Raw genomic sequence first — 18,446 nt, 5'->3', positions numbered from 1 at the left:
AAGGTTTGAAGTTTTTTCCTGAGCAACCTTGGCAACGCGTCCCCCGGAAATATCGCTGCATCCGGGGAACTCGGTCTGGTCTTGGGGAAAGCGCCAGCACCTCTGGCCCTCAGGGCAGGTGGGTGGAGGTCCGGCCAACGCAGGCTGAGAGTCCCCCGAGCCTCAGCGCCCACTGGCTGAGACACCCGCCTGCTCCAATGCGCCAGCAGAAGGCAGCCCCCGCCGCCGCCCGCCTGCAGAGCCGCGGGCCCCAGGCGGAGCCGCGGCGGGGATCAGAGACAAGGCCCCGAGTTCGCCACCAGCTTCAGGTCCCACGTGAGCAGGCGCAGGAGGTTGAAGATGACGCTGGCTTCGTGGCACCGAGGCGAGTCCTGGAACCCGGGAAGCCGGGAAGGAGGCGGAGCCGGGTTGAGCCAGGAATTCCCTTTGGGACTAAGTCCCCTCCAGTCGCTCACCGCTCAGAGTCTGAGCTCCCATGCCGTGTCACCCTCACACGGTCCTCCCTGCGGTCTAACCGCCCCACCGCCTGCGCCACTCACAGCTCTCCGTGTTTGGGCACGCCTCCTCGGTGGCCGCCGGGACTTGCTCCACGAGCCTGGCCGCACCAGCTCGAGCTGCAGGGGGAACACGAGGGACATGGAGACGGCGAAGAACCGAGTGTCCCGGGGACTCTGCCCGTGACCCTCCCGGCCGCAGACCAAAGCCCGGATTGGGAGACCCCGAGACCACGCGAACCGTGGGGGGCGGAACAGCTTGGCCAAGCGGGTGGGCCTGGGCTGGAGGCCCGGGGTGGGGTGGGGGGGGCGCAGAGCGAGCTGGGAGGGCCCGAGGGGCCGGGGGCGCGGGCGGCACTCACGCAGGCCCCCACGTCCCGCCGCGCGGCCGCCAGCAGCTCCAGGGTCAGGCCGGTGCCGGGGAACCGCTCGGGGCTCGGCAGGCGGCTCAGCACCGCCTGGGCGTTCGCCAGGTGCCGGACCACGAGGCGGAGGCGCGCGCACGACTGCGGGGGGAGACGGCGGGAGTTAGAGAGGCCGCGGCCCCGGCCCGCGCCGTCCCCCCGCCCGGCCCCCTCCCGCCCGCCCGCCCCGACGGCTCGCGCGCCTCACCCAGGGCCGCGGAGGATCCCTCCTCGGGCGGAAGGAGCAGTTGCGCGGCCGCTAGCTCAGCGTCTCCTCCTCCTGCGGGACAAGGGCCGTGGTGAGGCTGGGCCTCCTCGCCACGTCCCCGAAGCGCTGCGACGGCGGGGATTCCTGCATGTGGGACGCGCCTGGCCGGGACGGTGGTGCGGACTGTGCGCGGAATGCCGCAGCTCGCCGAAGGCGCGAACGGTGGCCGAAGGCACTCCGCCGGCCCCTTGCCCCGACGCGGAACCGAGCCCGCCTGCAGCGGGGGCGCCCTGGGCGGGGGCGAGTGGCACAGAGGCGGGGCCGGGGCTCAGCGCCCCCCTTCCCCTGCCGTCGGCGGCCCGCAAGATCTGGTGCTCAGAATTCTGCCCGGACATCCGAGCCGCCCTGCCGGGCGCTGGGGCGCAAGGGCCGTCGCAGAGCGGGACCGGCGGCTGGGACCCGGCCGGCCCTCGGGCTCGAGGGGTGGCGGGGGGACGGCGGGGTGGGGAGGTCTGGGCATCACTCACGTAGCGGTCCCTCAGCGCCTTGACGGCCGCCAGCGCCCTGGGGTCCAGCGAGCGATAGTGTGACAGGAGGCAGCGCCGGGGCGTCGCCACGCCAGGGTCCGCCGCCTCGCCCGCCGTCAGCAAGACCCACAGCGCCACGGCCACCGCGGCTGCGCCCCTCGGCCCCATCTCTGCTCCTGCCGAAGGCGCGGGACGGCAGGCGAGAGTCCCAGCCCCTGCCTCTGCTGGGCCTCGCACAGGGGCTGATGCTCGGGGCGGCGGCGGCGGCGGGAGAGAGGAGGAGCCCGCAGACCCCCTCCGGCCGTCGGCGTCTCTGCGCTCCCTGCTCCCCTGCGGAGTGCCCTCGGTGCCTCCCGCTGGCCCCGGCGTGGTGCCCACCTCCGACAGCGGTGCCTGCGCCCTCCATGGCGGCTTTATGTGAGCGGCGGAGACCCGGTGAGCCGCGGGGCTTTCCCTCGCGATCCCGCTGAGCTTTCCGAACGTCAGCGCTGGCCGCGGGCCGGGTGGGATGCCCGCCAGCGGCTGACGACTTTACCCGCGCGCGGGACTCTGCCAGCCATGACTCGGCCCCAACCCTCTCTCCTGAGCCCGCTGCCCCTGTGTGTTTGCTGGACAGCTGTTTGTCTTTCCCGCCTGCCTTGTCATTCTCCTGCACTCTAGGAATGAACTGAAAACACACCACTTCCTTCCCTTCTGAGCCCCCACGCAAGTGCCTGCCCTCCGGGAGTTCCCACTGTGGGTGTCTAGTGCCCCGTAGGCAGGCTCTTCCTGTCTTTACATTCCTGTCTTTCTCGGTTTATCCTTCTCTCTCACCCTGAAAACTACCCCCTGGGTTCTCTCTGGCTTTTCCTCATTCAGGTCGTCCTGAGTCGTCTATTAAATGATACCTATTCCTTTTTTAATTATAAATGTGAGTGTGCTGTTGAAAAGCGGAGTGTCAGACGTGAGTTTTTCAATCATGGTTAATAATCATCATCGCTGAATCGCACTGAACACTTCCCATCCGCGAAGCCCCACTTGAAGTTCTTCTCTTGTACTTACTGCTTTATTCTCCTCAGCAGCATGGCCACATAGGTCCTCTTCTTAGTGGACATTTTGCCAATGAGGAAACGGATACAGAGAGGCTATGAGTCCTGCCCGAGCTCACACAGCTCCTAGATGTGGCTTTGGGACCGTCCTTGTTACTGTGGTGATGCTCCGTGGTGCATTATTGTCTCTCATCTACAGAGTAATCTGCCCATGTACAGAATCGCTGAGGTATGTTCTGGGCAAGTTCAACCAAGCTTCCTCCATGAGACCACCTCTTACTAATGATAAGTAAATTCATTAATAAATATTGATAATTACAGGCAAATCGTGACTTTTTCAGATGGAGGTCTTCTTCAGCATTATGAGAAAATTATTTTTTGTTTTTTCAGTGTAGGTCTTCTTATTCAAAGGCATAGAGGTTTTTTGTTTTGCCTTTTTTTTTTTAAAGAGAGAGAGTGTGCACGAACGTTGTCTGTGGTGGGGGCAGAGGGAGAGAGAGAGAGGGAGAGGGAGAAAATCTCAAGCAGGCTCAGGGCTGAGCTCAGAGACCAACTCAGGGCTTGATCTCATGACCCTGAGATCATGGCCTGAGCAGAATTCAAGAGGGAGAGACTTAACTGACTGAGCCACCCAGGCGCCCCCAAGGCACAGAAGTTTTTTTTTTTTAAAGATTTTATTTATTTATTTGAGCGAGAGAGAATGAGAGATAGAGAGCACGAGAGGGAAGAGGGTCAGAGGGAGAAGCAGACTCCCCGCTGAGTAGGGAGCCCGACGTGGGACTTGATCCCGGGACTCCAGGATCATGACCTGAGCCGAAGGCAGTCGCTTAACCAACTGAGCCACCCAGGCACCCAAGGCACAGAAGTTTTAAGAAACACCACAGTGGTTGAAATGGAAGAACTCCAAAAAATCATGAGGGAAATTCTATGGAAACAGTAGAAAGGATCCCCCAAAGTGTCCATGCAGCATACTTTCTAACCTTCCATTACCTCTCCCCCCACCCATCCCAGCATCCCCCATTTCGGTTGGAGATTCAGATGGTTTTGGGAAGGTGACTTGCCCCCCCCAATCTCTGGGATGGGGTATGTGACCGAGTTGCCGCCATTTGCCTCAGTTGTCCCCATGGCTCCAGTGATTGGGTTTGTTATGGACATGCGACCTAAGCCAGTCCAGTCAGAATAAATCTCAGTCCTGGACATCTTTGGGAAAGAAGCTGTCTTTTGCCTAGTGAAGAAGAAGGAAGTGTAAAGCCAGGCGAGCTGCTAGCACCCATCTAGAAATTTGTAAGTGTAAACAGCCTTCCCACCTGTGGAAGGGAGACCCAAAAGATAAAACAAAATTGGGAGGCTCATGATGTCCTATAGGATCAACCCTCACCTAAAGCCTCACCTAAACTCTGGAGTTCTAGTTTTAGAAGTCCATAAATTGTCCATTGTTCAAGCTGGCTTGGGTTAGGGAAACGTGTCCTTAACTGATAGACACTTGGGGCTGAAATGCAAGCCACATGTCTTCAAAGGCTGAAGAACTACAAGTAAAGTTGGTAACAGTAGGAAGAGTGGAGTGCTGTGGAATTGGACACAGAGATGTAGCAGGTGAAGATTCTCGACAATTGGTAATTCAGCACTGAGCCCCGCAATGCAGGCTATTGTGCTTGAATGATGTACAGTAAAAAGTACATTTAATACTCTTGAATGTTTGTCCCCTCAAAATGTAGACGTCAAAATCCTAATCAACAAAGATGATGGTATTTGTTTGTGGCCCCTTTGGGAGGTGAGGAAGTCATGAATGGGGTTAGTCCTCTTATGAAAGAGATCCCACAGAATTCCCAAGCTCCCTTCCACCCGGTGAGAACTTGGCCTCCGGGAGGAGGGCCTTCACCTGACCGGGCAGGTACCTGATCTTGGACCTCTCAGCTTCCAGCACTATGAGAAATAAATTCTGTTGTTTACAAGCCACCCAGTCTATGGTATTTTGTTAAAGCAGCCCAGTGGACTGAGACAAATATTAACCTAATAGAAAGGTTTTGAAATTTAATTTCATTTTATTTACTTGAGAGAGAGAGAGAGACCGAGAGCACATAAGCAGGGAGGAGGGGCAGAGGGAGAGGGAGAAGCAGACTCAATCCCAGGACCTGGAGATCATGACCTGAGTGGAAGGCAGACACTTAACCAACTGAGCCACCCAGGAGTCCCTAATGGAAAGGTTTCTTGGGACCCACTGTTTGAGACTGCTACTCCATTACAAAAACTGCACACACATACACACACTGTATACGAGTAAAACTGAGGATCTCTTAATAAGATGGGCAAATTGTATCAATGTCAATTGCCTGGTTGTGATATTATACTATAATTTTGTAAGATGTAATCATTGGGGGAAACTGGATAAAGAGTGCACAGGATCTCTCTGTATTATTATTATTTCTTAAAGATTTTATTTATTTATTTATTTGTCAGTGAGAGAAAGCACCCACAAGCAGGGGGAGCGGCAGGCAGAGGGAGAGGGAGAAGCAGGCTCCAGATGAGCAAGGATCCCAAGGCGGGACTCGATCCCAGGACCCTGGAATCATGACCTGAGCTGAAGGCATGAAGGCAGACGCTTAACCGACTGAGCCACCCAGGCGCCCTCTCTGCATTATTTCGTACAATAGCATGCAAAGCAGCAATGATCTCAATAACAATTCCAGTGAAAAAATTTCACGAAAAAAAGAAACATACGGATAGCTGGTGACCTACCCAGATGCGTAATCTGGGCCAAAGTGGGCAGGTTAAGGGAACCAGTAAGGGATGGTGTTGTACCCAGAGGCTAGCAACATGGAGAGCTGGTGCCATCATAGCGAGGTGAGGCTGTAGACAGTGGAACAGGAACACAGCCGCTGTCAGACGTCAGCCCTACAGGGAGGGAACAAGGAGGGCAGAGAATAAATACCCCAACCTTGCTCACGTCCTCCCTTTAATCTCCTGCCCACCCTTCCCGTTGGCTGAACCCAACCATAAGCCAGAGACACAGATGCAGTGTCTGAGGGCCCAGTACAGACTGGAAAAAAGATCTGGTAAGTAGAGATTATCAGCAGAGTAGCAGAAGGTTGGAGGGCAAGCCCAGCATTTTACTCAGCCATATCAGCAGGTCTAGAGGTCAGATCAACATGCTCTACCTTTTAGAAATCTCTCAAAAATTTTTCATCCTACCAGGAATTAAGGAATCAATGAGCTAGCAATTCCCCCATATCCAATGAGTTGTTTTTAATATTTTATTTTTAAGCACCCTCTACACCCAGTGTGGGGCTAGAACTCATGACCTGGAGATCAAAAGTTGCACGATCCACCAACTGAGCCAGCCAGGCACTCTGAGTTGGTTTAAATTTTTATTTTTTTATTTTTATTTTATTTTTAAAGATTTTATTTATTTTTTGACAGAGAGAGTGACAGCAAGAGAGGGAACACAAGCAGGGGGAGTGGGAGAGGGAGAAGCAGGCTTCCCGCTGAGCAGGGAGCCCAATGCGGGGCTCGATCCCAGGACCCTGAGATCATGACCTGAGCCAAAGGCAGACGCTTTAACAACTGAGCCACCCAGGTGCCCCTGGTTTAAATTTTTAATTACTCAGGTAGAATTCCCTCTCCTTGTAAGGAAATAAAATATTTCTTAACGGTTTTATTTTTAAGTAATCTCTACACCCAACGTGGTGCTCAAAATCAAAACCCCAAGATCAAAAGTCAGGAAGCTCCATGGACAGAGCCAGCCAGCCGCCCCAGGAACTAAAATATTATTGACGAGATTAAATATTCCAAGGATCATCTCCCCAGTTCCCATGCCCTCTCCAGAGACACCCCCCTATTAATCAGCGTGGGATATGTATGTTTGAAAACCTTTTTTATACATTTCGAGATACACCATATAGCTCCCGAAGCAATATATAATACTTGTGTGTGATTGTGTTGATAAAGCTTTTTATTTTGACCTAATTTTAGATTTACATGCAATTGTAAGAAATAATACAAAGAGATCCTGTATACCCTTTACCCAGTTTCCTCCTGATGGTAACATCTTGCAAAATTATAATACAATATCACATTGATACAGTTGGGATACAGATAACTTTATCACCGCAAAGGTCCCTCACTCCCTTCCATCCCCTCCATAAGCCCTTGCAACCACTAATCCACTCTGCATTTCTGTAATTCTGTCATTTTAAAAAAAGATTTTATTTATTTACGAGAGAGGGAGAGAGAGAGAGAGAGAGAGAGAGAGAGAGCAAGAGGTGGGGGAGGGGCAGAGGAGGAGGGAGAAGCAGACTCCCCGCTGAGCAGGGAGCCCCCCATGGGGCTCGATCCCAGGACCCCTGGATCATGACCTGAGCCGAAGGCAGATGCTTAACTGCTTAACTGACTGAGCCAAACAGGCGCCCCTATAATTCTGCCATTTCAAGAGTGTTATATAAATGGAATCCTACGGTGTGTAACTTTTAGGGATAGGCTTTTTGCACCCGGCATAATTCCCTGGAGCTTTACACAGACAGGTGTGTATCAAGAGTTTGTTCCTTTTTCTTGCTGAATGGTATTCCATGGTATGTATGTACTACAGTTTGTTTAACTATCACCTGTTAAAGGACATCTGGATTGTTTCCGGTTTTTGACTGTTACAAATAAAACTGCGATAAACATTCACATGGGAGATGTTGTGGGAACATAAGTCTCCATTTCTCTGGGATAAGTGCCCAGCAACACAATTGCTAGGTTATGTGGCGGTTGCATGTCTAGTTTTTTAAGAAACTGCTAATCTTTTTTTCCAGGGTGGCTGTACCATTTCTGCACTCACACCAACTATGGGTGATCAATTTCTCCTACATCCTCACCAGCATTTGATGTTGTCATTATTTTTTGGTTTAGCCATTCTGATAGCTGTGTAATGAGATCTCATTGTGGTTTTAGTTTGCATCTCTCTAATGGCTAATGGTGTGGAACATCTTTTCATGTGCTTATTTCCCATCGTGTATCCTCTTTGGTGAAATGTCCCTTCACGTCTTTTGCCCACTTCCCATTTGGACTATTTACTTTTTTTTAAGTTTTATTTATTTAAGTAATCTCTACACCCAACACAGGGCTCAAACTCATGACCCCGAAATGAAGAGTCGCATGATCTTCCCACTTGAGCCAGCCAGGCACCCCTGGACTGTTTAAGTTTTTACTGTTGAGTTTTCAGAGTTCTTTGTATACTCTAGGTACTAGTCCTTGATCAGATAGGTGGTTTGCAAATATATCCTCCCAGTCTTCAGCTCGTCTTTCAGTCCACTTAACATGGTCTCTCGCAGAGGAAAAGTTTTCAGTTGTGTCCAGTTGATGAATTGTCCTCTTTACAGATTGAGCCTTTGGTGTCAAGCCTAAAAACTCTTTCCAAGCTCTAGATCCCAAAGATGTTCTTTGTGATTTTTTTTCCTGTAAAAGTCTTACAGCTTCATATTTTACATTTAAGTCTGTGATCCATTTTTAATTACTTTTTATTTTAGGTGTGAAGTTTAGATCAAAGTTCACTTTTTGGCTTGTGCATGTCCAACTGCTCTAACACTTTTGGTGGAAAAGGCTGTTTTTCTCCACTGAACTGCTTTTGCACATGCGAGTACTTCTGAACACAAGTAGCTCCACACTAGGTGTATTGTTCAGCAGTGTACTTTTTTTTCACTCTCTAGTATGTCGTGAAGATTCTTCCATGTCAATACATATAGATCTGCTTCATTCCATTTAACTGCTGCAGGTCTACCTTAACCTGGGATCCACCGATCACCCCCACTGTCGGACTCAGGGGAGGCTGAACTTGCATGAGAAAAAGATGCATTTTCATTTCCACTGGTCTCTAACTGAAAGTTAGCATTTCTTTCCATTATGAATGTAAGCAACGAACCACAATAGTAAGAGCAGAAACTGTGACTTTGTTGCTAAAAGAAATCACAGATATTTTCATAGTCCATTACAGATGTGGCACATGTCTTGATATATTATTTACTCTCATTACTACCTCAAAAGGATAGTAGTTGTTAAACCTATTGCAGTATCTTATTACTTAATGCATTGATAAAGAGGCATATGCATTACTTATTACAAACTTGCTTTTATGTTTTGGTAACTGTGTTTCAATATAATGAGTTTTCTTCATAGTCCTGTGTATTTAATATTATGCATTAAAAACACATTTCTGAACCAATACATCATTATACCAAGGTTGCAGGACACAAGTTAACATAATAAAGTCTATGGTTTTCTTGTATAAAAGTAATGAACAGGGGCACCCTGGTGGCTCAGTCGGTTAAGCCTCTGGCTCTTGGTTTCAGCTCAAGCCATGATCTCAGGGTCATGGTTGGGCTCTGTGCTCAGCGGGGAGCCTGCTTGAGGATTCTCTCCCTCTGCTCCTCCCCCAACTCTTTCTCAAATAAATAAATGAATCTTAAAAAAATAGCAATGAACAGGGGTGCCCAGGTAGCTTAGTCAGTTAAGCAACCAACTCTTATTTTTTTAAAATTTTATTTATTTATTTGAGAGAGCACGTGCATGAGTGGGGGGAGGGGCAGAGACAGAGGGAGAAGCCAACTTCCGGCTGAGCAGGGAGCCCAACTTGGGGTTCCATCCCAGGACCCTGAGATCATGACCTGAGCCAAAGGCAGACCCTTAACTGACTGAGCCACCCAGGTGCCCCAAGCGACCAACTCTTTTTTTTTTTTTAAGATTTTATTTATTTATTTGAGAGAGCGAGAATGAGAGAGAGAGAGAGAGAGAGAGAGCACATGAGAGGGGGGAGGGTCAGAGGGAGAAGCAGACTCCTCGCTGAACAGGGAGCCCGATGCGGGACTCGATCCTGGGACTCCAGGATCATGACCTGAGCCGAAGGCAGTCGCCTAACCAACTGAGCCACCCAGGCGCCCCAAGCGACCAACTCTTGATTTCAGTTCAGCCTTGATCTCAGGGTCATGAGTTCAAGTCCCTTGTTTGTATGATATAACTCACCATGTACCTCACCATGTATCATAGATCTCAATATAAAGTGCAAAACTATAAAACTCCTAGAATACAGCACAGGAGAAAATCTAGGGGACCTTGGATGTTGGTGATGACTTTCGAGATACACCGAAAGCACAACCCACAAAAGAAAAAAATCGAGGAGGTAAATTTTCTTCAACTTAAGAACTTCAGCTGTCAAGAGAATGAACAAATTGCTACCTCCCTCTCCACCAGCCTTGAGAACCATGGCTTTAATAAAACCTGGAGGTAACCTCAATGTCCACCAAGAGGGCATTGGTTACTAAATGATGCCATTAGAATGGAAGCCTTAATAGTGATTTATGTGGGATGTTTTCCTTTGCCCCACCCCCCAAGCACCACTCTTCCCAGTGACTGCTTCCCCCCTGCTCCAGAGCCCAGGAGGCTGGCCTTTGGCCTCCATTGGGTGCAGCCAATCGGAGGCCTCACAGTAGGCCCAGGGACAGGAAAGGAGAGTATTTATTCTCTGAGAGGTCAGAGTATATTTAATCCCCAGGCTTCCTCCCCGCAGGGTCACGACAATTTGTGTATTTGTCCATCCTGCGAACCAGATTCTCCTTCCCAGGTCAAGTAATCACTCCCTCCCCTCTCCCTTCCCCCTGGGCCTAAGCAGGACAGACCTTCCCCCATCCAGGGCCCCAAGGCCTTGCACTGCCCTCATCCTTTACCTTCACCACCCAAACCCTTTGTAAATACTCCTGGTATTAAGCTCACCTCAAATTATCCTAAATGGACTGGGCCATCTGTTTCCTGCTGGGGCCATAACTGGTACAGTATCATTAAAGATGTGGAGAAATGCAAATGAGAGAGAATGGTAAGACATTGAAAGCAGGCTACCCAACTGTGTACAGCCTGATTTCAGTTTAAGAGAACTTATTCCTAGAAAGAAAAAGAAGAGGGTGTACGTGGAGGGGAGGGAGATAGCCCATAGAATTGCTACTAATTGTTTAAAAGAATTACCTCCAGGAAATGGGATTAAAGTCTCCCTTTAACTCGCCAAGTCCAGTGTTTTTGTATTGACTGAATCTTTGGATGTGTTACTTTAGTAATCAGGAAACATATGCACAGGGGCGCCTGGGTGGCTCAGTTGGTTGAGCCTTTGGCTCAGGTCATGATCCCGGAGTCCCAGAATCGAGTCCCGCATGGGGCTCCCCGGTTGGTGGGGAGTCTGCTTCTCCCTCTGACTCTCTTCCCTCTCATGCTCTCTCTCACTCTCAAATAAATAAATAAAATCTAAAAAAAAAAAAAAAAAGGAAACATATGCACAAATAAACAGGCATAAATTTTCTACACATTGGAAACATGGTTCCAGAGTTGGGCTGAGGGGAGAGAGGTAGGTGGTGGAGTTATCAATGGGTATTTTTTCTCCTTTATGCATTTCTGTATTTTCCATGAACAGGCAGTGCTAATGTTATCAGAAAAAGTAGTAGATTTTTTTTTGGATAGTAGTTGCAAGGTGAAGTAGATTTTATTTGTAAACTAAAACAAGGAGATTGAGACAGACAGAGACAGACAGAGGGATCCTGGGCTGGATGATTGCTAGAAAAAGGAATGAGATACCGATGGAGCGAGACAAAATCAGAGACAGAAACAAGAACAAGAGCCACGGGAGGCCTCTACACAGGCGAGAACAAGGAATGGAATGAGATGAACAGAGATGGAGAGAGAGGAGCTGAATCAAATATGTAGTGGCAATTATGGCTTAGAGAGAAAGCCTTGGGGCCGGACAGTGTGTAGGTTCAAATCCAGCCTCCCCCAGGTACTACCTACCCTGGAAAAGTTCCTTCATTTTACTGTACCTCACTTCTCCCATCTACAAAATGGAGTTAATAATAGCGCATCCCTTGCAGAGCCCTTTTTTGGGTATTAAAAGTGATACCTTGGGGCACCTGGGTGGCTCAGTCGGTTAAGCGTCTGCCTTTGGCTCAGGTCGTGATCCCAGGATCCTGGGATCGAGACTCGGATCGGGGTCCCTGCTCAGCGGTGAGTCTGCTTCTTCCTCTCCCTCTGCCCCCCAATCATGCTCTCTGTCTCAAATAAATGAATAAAATCTTTTTTTTAAGTGACACCTGTGTATGGATTACTTAAAACAGAGTCTAGGACACAATAAGCACTATACAATGGCTGATTGCTATACAGCCATCGGATACAGTTCTGTATTATATATAGACCGGAGATAAGGACGCCAAGGCTGACGACAAGAAGAGAGGGTACAGAGTGGGACAGGGTCCAGAACTGATGGCAGATTTCGGGGCCGAGTCATGGCTGGCAGAGTCCCGCGCGCGGGTAAAGTCGTCAGCCGCTGGCGGGCATCCCACCCGGCCCGCGGCCAGCGCTGACGTTCGGAAAGCTCAGCGGGATCGCGAGGGAAAGCCCCGCGGCTCACCGGGTCTCCGCCGCTCACATAAAGCCGCCATGGAGGGCGCAGGCACCGCTGTCGGAGGTGGGCACCACGCCGGGGCCAGCGGGAGGCACCGAGGGCACTCCGCAGGGGAGCAGGGAGCGCAGAGACGCCGACGGCCGGAGGGGGTCTGCGGGCTCCTCCTCTCTCCCGCCGCCGCCGCCGCCCCGAGCATCAGCCCCTGTGCGAGGCCCAGCAGAGGCAGGGGCTGGGACTCTCGCCTGCCGTCCCGCGCCTTCGGCAGGAGCAGAGATGGGGCCGAGGGGCGCAGCCGCGGTGGCCGTGGCGCTGTGGGTCTTGCTGACGGCGGGCGAGGCGGCGGACCCTGGCGTGGCGACGCCCCGGCGCTGCCTCCTGTCACACTACCGCTCGCTGGACCCCAGGGCGCTGGCGGCCGTCAAGGCGCTGAGGGACCGCTACGTGAGTGATGCCCAGACCTCCCCACCCCGCCGTCCCCCCGCCACCCCTCGAGCCCGAGGGCCGGCCGGGTCCCAGCCGCCGGTCCCGCTCTGCGACGGCCCTTGCGCCCCAGCGCCCGGCAGGGCGGCTCGGATCTCCGGGCAGAATTCTTTTTTTTTTTTTTTTTTTAAAGATTTTTTTTAAAGATTTTATTTATTTGAGAGCGAGAATGAGAGAGAGAGAGAGAGTACATGAGAGGGGGGAGGGGCAGAGGGAGAAGCAGACTCCCCGCTGAGCAGGGAGCCCGATGCGGGACTCGATCCCGGGACTCCAGGATCATGACCTGAGCCGAAGGCAGTCGCTTCACCAACTGAGCCACCCAGGTGTCCCTCTCCGGGCAGAATTCTGAGCACCAGATCTTGCGGGCCGCCGACGGCAGGGGAAGGGGGGCGCTGAGCCCCGGCCCCGCCTCTGTGCCCCTCGCCCCCGCCCAGGGCGCCCCCACTGCAGGCGGGCTCGGTTCCGCGTCGGGGCAAGGGGCCGGCGGAGTGCCTTCGGCCACCGTTCGCGCCTTCGGAGAGCTGCGGCATTCCGCGCACAGTCCGCACCACCGTCCCGGCCAGGCGCGTCCCACGTGCAGGAATCCCCGCCGTCGCAGCGCTTCGGGGACGTGGCGAGGAGGCCCAGCCTCACCACGGCCCTTGTCCCGCAGGAGGAGGAGACGCTGAGCTGGCGGCCGCGCAACTGCTCCTTCCGCCCGAGGAGGGATCCTCCGCGGCCCTGGGTGAGGCGCGCGAGCCGTCGGGGCGGGCGGGAGGGAGGGGGCCGGGCGGGGGGACGGCGCGGGCCGGGGCCGCGGCCTCTCTAACTCCCGCCGTCTCCTCCCGCAGTCGTGCGCGCGCCTCCGCCTCGTGGTCCGGGACCTGGCGAACGCCCAGGCGGTGCTGAGCCGCCTGCCGAGCCCCGAGCGGTTCCCCGGCACCGGCCTGACCCTGGAGCTGCTGGCGGCCGCGCGGCGGGACGTGGGGGCCTGCGTGAGTGCCGCCCGCGCCCCCGGCCCCTCGGGCCCTCCCAGCTCGCTCTGCGCCCCCCCCACCCCACCCCGGGCCTCCAGCCCAGGCCCACCCGCTTGGCCAAGCTGTTCCGCCCCCCCACGGTTCGCGTGGTCTCGGGGTCTCCCAATCCGGGCTTTGGTCTGCGGCCGGGAGGGTCACGGGCAGAGTCCCCGGGACACTCGGTTCTTCGCCGTCTCCATGTCCCTCGTGTTCCCCCTGCAGCTCGAGCTGGTGCGGCCAGGCTCGTGGAGCAAGTCCCGGCGGCCACCGAGGAGGCGTGCCCAAACACGGAGAGCTGTGAGTGGCGCAGGCGGTGGGGCGGTTAGACCGCAGGGAGGACCGTGTGAGGGTGACACGGCATGGGAGCTCAGACTCTGAGCGGTGAGCGACTGGAGGGGACTTAGTCCCAAAGGGAATTCCTGGCTCAACCCGGCTCCGCCTCCTTCCCGGCTTCCCGGGTTCCAGGACTCGCCTCGGTGCCACGAAGCCAGCGTCATCTTCAACCTCCTGCGCCTGCTCACGTGGGACCTGAAGCTGGTGGCGAACTCGGGGCCTTGTCTCTGATCCCCGCCGCGGCTCCGCCTGGGGCCCGCGGCTCTGCAGGCGGGCGGCGGCGGGGGCTGCCTTCTGCTGGCGCATTGGAGCAGGCGGGTGTCTCAGCCAGTGGGCGCTGAGGCTCGGGGGACTCTCAGCCTGCGTTGGCCGGACCCACCCACCTGCCCTGAGGGCCAGAGGTGCTGGCGCTTTCCCCAAGACCAGACCGAGTTCCCCGGATGCAGCGATATTTCCAGGGGACGCATTGCCCTATGATCTTCCAGGCGCCTGGTGTGGCTAGAAGAGACTTGAGTCTGGAGTCTGCCTTGGTCGCTGACCCCCACGTACCATGGACCGGTTTCTACTTCTGTGGTTACCAGAATCCCAGAGGCTTTCTCCCAGAACACGTCCCCCCCCCCCCCTTGAACCTTCAACTCCCACTTTGAGATTGTAGGAATCTGTGACTCTTGAATCTCCCCAGTGGGGAGGCCCCATACATTCCCTGAGGGGTTTGGTAGTGAAAGGTCTTAAAGTTCTTAAGTTATTGTAGTGTTTTTGGATTCTGTTACTTATGGCTGTTTTGTATTTGCAAAATTCCCGTGTTTATCCGCTATTCTGTCTGCTGGTGTTAATTTATTGCCAGATTTATTAAATATTATTGCATTTGTGTTGGTTGCTTCCCCTGTGACCATTTTGGGGGTGCACTGTTCAGTAAAAATGCTGAGCCGGGGAAGTTAGATGACTTGAATTTCATTTCTGACCTTGCCATTTAATTATGGAGGAACTCTGGGCACATACCTTCTCTCTGAGCCTTGGTTTTCTCATCTATACAGTGACATTATTATACTGTCCTTGCCAGTGAGTAATGTACATTGAAATAGTGTTTACAAAGCTTCCAGGTGAGGTCATAGTGTGGTCTTAATAAGAGATCTCCATTAAATAACCACACACACATAAGTACACAAACAATTGTACTTTTTTAACTTGTCCAGATTTGTGCGCTGGTGATCTTTGTTGCTAACTGCATGCTTCATTCTCAAGGTCACACAGTTAGTGAGGGTCAGAGCCAGGTTGGAACCCCAGACCCTTTATTTCCAGGGTCTGGAAGTGCTCTTAACCACCCCACTGAACTGCCTTTGTAAGAAAAACAAGTATGAAGTTTGGGAATTTTGGGTAAGATGTCAGTTTGCAGATTCACTGTTGATGCAGTGTCTTCCCCCCTGAATTAAGGCCCCTGCAATTGACAGAAATTGACCAGCGCGCTGGTAGGTGAGTTGGGTACATCCCTGCTCTTTGTTTTAAGACAATTTTATATGTCAGAGCGCAAAGATTTTCCCAACTGAGGACTTCCGTCTACACTCTCTTGAGTTATGAATGAGGGAAAGGACGGGTTACGGTGGGGGTCAAGTGTCAAAAAGGACTTAATATTTTCTCTCCAAAAAATTTGTCACCTCCAAGTTCAGAAGATCTCTCTACACAAAGGCCAGAGACTGCTGTGGATACTGTCTTGATGTCAGACAAAATTCATTAATATCCAGCCCTCATCACTTATTTGCTGTGTGACCTTGGGCAGGTCTCTTAACCTCTCTGAGTCCCTGCAGGTTACTACTTATTTACAATGTAGGCAAAGCACAATATGTGCTTGGTGTTAATGTGGATATTCAATTCTACATTGTGGCAAAACCTCTGTGACCAGGTGAGACATACAAGTGCTCAACAAAAGTGGGGGGTGTCCTGTTTTCCTTTTGCACCTTCTGTTGCCTTTACCCAAAAGGCTCCTCCTTCACATCTTCACATAGCTCCCTCCCTCACTTCCTTTAGGACTTTGCTCAAACGTCATTTTCTCAGGCCAGCTCATGAATACAGACTTCCTCCTGCACTCTGCTCTCATCTCTGCATGATTTCCCTCCCCCCCATTTTCTGTTTCCTGACATAATACATACCTTGTGCTCCCCACCCCAACCCCCACCCCCGACACTGTCTGGTACTCCTCTCTAGTAATGAGCTCTGTGAAGGATTGTTTTATGTTTGTTTCTTTGTTTTCTATGCTTAATTCCTGGTACTTTGGGCAGTGCCTGGGACTGGATAAGGACTCAGTGCATAAACGAAGGCATTTGTCACAACAGAGCTGGTTCCCTTGGAGTCCTTGGGCACACCCCAGTTCCTTAGCAGAGCGTCATAGTCCTGGGTCCTTCATGCCTGGACAGTGAAAGATGTGCCTGGAGGCTCTTCTCCCCCCCATTCTCTCTGTCAATAGCAGGTGGGGACAGGTGGGGAAAGAGCCAGTGTCCTCTCTTAATTCTCTGGTGTTTTGCCTTTCTGACTCTCTCTTCCTGCACCCAGCAGCCTTTCCCCTCCCCTACACAGCCTCCCTCTTGGAAGTTCCAAGTTCTTTGTGGCACCAGCCCAAAGGGTGCCTTTCCCCTCCCCTCCCTGCATGAGGGCACCCTGCAGAAAAGCAAGTCCCTCTGTGCCCTCCCACCCCAGGCCTGAATCTAGCCCCTCCGGGCACCGTGACCCCTCCTGGCAGGGCTGAAGCTGCCCCAGTCCCTCGATGACTCATCTTCAGAACTCACCTTCACGCAGGTACACGCTGAATCAGAGTCCAGTTCCTCTTTCGCTCCCGCTCCCGTGGCTCAGCTGGCTCTGGGCTTCCCCAGCCTGGGGCCTCCCCTGGTGGTGGCTGTGTTTTCACTTTTCCTACATCAGCTGGAATTGCCCATCTGTCTAAGTTAAAAGCTGCACCATGGGGCTCAGGTGGGAATCACATCTCAGACAGAGCTGGAAGTTCAGAGACAGACAGACAGACAGAACAGTCTGCGGGGATCCAGAGGAGGACACTGAAGTCAGAGACGCCCAACAAGACTGAGTGAGGACCCCAGGCGACAGCTTCTAAGAGAACATCCAGATTCTGCTATCTGCTGAAGGAGACCAGGGTCCAGGAATGAAGCTGGGTGAGCCCCCTATCATGGTCCGTGACCCTCACCTCACCCTCAGCGCCTGATGCTCCCTGACCCCTCACCTCTCTGTCCTTCCGTATCACAGCTATGGCTGTGGGCTGCCTGCTGGTGCTGATGATTATGGTGCTGACCAGGGCAGGAGCAGTTCCTGGCCCCAAGCCCCTTGGAGTCCTCCCGGATGAAAGGGGCTGCCACTTGGCCCAGTTCCAGTTTCTGTCCCCGCAAGAGCTGCAGGCCTTCAGGAGGGCCAAGGACACCTTTGTGAGTCTCCCCACTGCCCCACCTGCTGTGAGCTAACCTCCCCGCCCCCCACCGCCTCTCTGGGTTACCATGCTGCCCTCCCCCAAAGGGGGACCTACGCCCTTCCCTCGCCGGGCTACCTCCCCCAGTCCCACAGTGGGCAGACTCACCCCTCCTGTGGTGGAGGTGCCTCTACCACCCTTTTGCTAGTTAACCTCAGCTCCTCCTGCTGTTAGCATCATCCAATCCTACTGGAGTGTTCTCCCCTCTGTCCCTCCTGCTGGGGGCTGACCTCCGCCCTTGCTCTCCAGGAAGAGTCGCTCTCCCTGAAGGCCTGGAGCTGCCGCCCCCGCCTCTTCCCCAGGACCTGGGACCTGCAGCAGCTGCCGGTGAGGGGACAGTCAGGGCCACCCCTGCCCTCCCCTGGCCCTGCTCCTCTGGCTCCTTAGGCCGCCCCTTCACCTTCTCATGTGTCCCTCTCTCCCCCCCTCCCCACCAGCACCACGCACCGCCTCCCCTCCCCACCAGCACCTGGCTGGGCCCTCTCACCTGTCCCCCGACGGTCACCTGTCCCTGCTTCAGTCCACCCCACCTGTCCTCTCTCGTGCGCAACTCTCATCTGTCTCTGTTTCCCATCCTCAGGTGTGGGAGCGCCCTGTGGCCTTGGAGGCTGAGCTGGCCTTGACCCTGAAGGTCCTGGAGACCATGGCTGACTCGTCCCTGGGGGGCATCCTGGACCAGCCCCTTCACACACTGCGCCACATCCACTCCGAGCTCCAGGCCTGTGTGAGTGCTCGGGGGGAGCGGGGGAGGCCCCCAGGCCCTGTCTGCGCTCTGACCACTTGAACGTCCCCCTCCGTCCCAGGCGCTGCCTCACACACCACCCTCCTCTGCCCACAGGTCGAGGCTCAGCCCCCAGCAGGGCTCCGGCCCCGAGGCCGCCTCCAGCACTGGCTGCACCGGCTCCACGAGGCCCCAAAGAAGGTGAGTGACCAGGGAGTGAGCAGTGGCTGGGGACAACTGGGAGCCCAGATGACAGGCAGCCACTGACCCAGCCCCTCCTCCCCACAGGAGTCCCTCCGCTGCCTGGAAGCCTCTGTCATGTTCAACCTCTTCCGCCTCCTCACCCGGGACCTGAAATGTGTGGCTAGTGGAGACCTGTGTGTGTGA

The 18,446-nt window shown here is 53.8% G+C and overlaps 3 protein-coding genes across 3 annotated transcripts; 2 read left to right on the top strand and 1 right to left on the bottom strand.

Moving 5' to 3' along the window:
- Positions 1 to 149: 149 nt before the first annotated feature.
- LOC118356423 (interferon lambda-4-like) lies at positions 150 to 2,039 on the bottom strand. Its single transcript, XM_035724904.1, is given in 6 exon segments — positions 150 to 371; positions 540 to 614; positions 857 to 1,000; positions 1,107 to 1,178; positions 1,634 to 1,809; positions 2,012 to 2,039. Coding segments are annotated over 6 exon segments (594 nt in total). The 3' UTR covers positions 150 to 272.
- Positions 2,040 to 11,925: 9,886 nt separating this feature from the next.
- On the top strand, positions 11,926 to 14,231 carry LOC118356422 (interferon lambda-4-like). The gene is made up of 6 exons (XM_035724903.1): positions 11,926 to 12,130; positions 12,333 to 12,508; positions 13,200 to 13,271; positions 13,378 to 13,521; positions 13,765 to 13,839; positions 14,008 to 14,231. Exons 1-6 carry the CDS (start codon positions 11,926 to 11,928, stop codon positions 14,104 to 14,106), a joined length of 771 nt encoding a protein of 256 aa, XP_035580796.1. The 3' UTR covers positions 14,107 to 14,231.
- A 2,892-nt stretch (positions 14,232 to 17,123) lies between these two features.
- LOC113936478 (interferon lambda-3-like) lies at positions 17,124 to 18,446 on the top strand. Its single transcript, XM_027619730.2, has 5 exons — positions 17,124 to 17,297; positions 17,588 to 17,665; positions 17,919 to 18,062; positions 18,177 to 18,260; positions 18,351 to 18,446. The coding sequence occupies exons 1-5, from the start codon at positions 17,124 to 17,126 to the stop codon at positions 18,444 to 18,446; spliced, it is 576 nt and encodes a 191-aa protein (XP_027475531.1).

The sequence above is a fragment of the Zalophus californianus genome, chromosome 17, assembly GCF_009762305.2.
Source record: "Zalophus californianus isolate mZalCal1 chromosome 17, mZalCal1.pri.v2, whole genome shotgun sequence".
Classification (NCBI taxonomy): Eukaryota; Metazoa; Chordata; class Mammalia; order Carnivora; family Otariidae; genus Zalophus; species Zalophus californianus.
The sequence above is the reverse complement of the archived record's forward strand: the minus strand, read 5'-3'. Positions and strand labels throughout refer to the sequence as shown.

Excerpts from the sequence above, each read along its gene's own strand:
- LOC118356422 (XM_035724903.1), top strand. The coding sequence starts at position 11,926 with ATGGCAGATTTCGGGGCCGAGTCATGGCTGGCAGAGTCCCGCGCGCGG. Across the intron at positions 12,131-12,332 it reads CGCAGGCACCGCTGTCGGAG|GAGCAGAGATGGGGCCGAGG; the intron begins GTGGGCACCACG and ends CGCCTTCGGCAG. Across the intron at positions 12,509-13,199 it reads AGGCGCTGAGGGACCGCTAC|GAGGAGGAGACGCTGAGCTG; the intron begins GTGAGTGATGCC and ends CTTGTCCCGCAG.
- LOC113936478 (XM_027619730.2), top strand. The coding sequence starts at position 17,124 with ATGGCTGTGGGCTGCCTGCTGGTGCTGATGATTATGGTGCTGACCAGG. Across the intron at positions 17,298-17,587 it reads GGAGGGCCAAGGACACCTTT|GAAGAGTCGCTCTCCCTGAA; the intron begins GTGAGTCTCCCC and ends CTTGCTCTCCAG. Across the intron at positions 18,261-18,350 it reads TCCACGAGGCCCCAAAGAAG|TCCCTCCGCTGCCTGGAAGC; the intron begins GTGAGTGACCAG and ends TCCCCACAGGAG.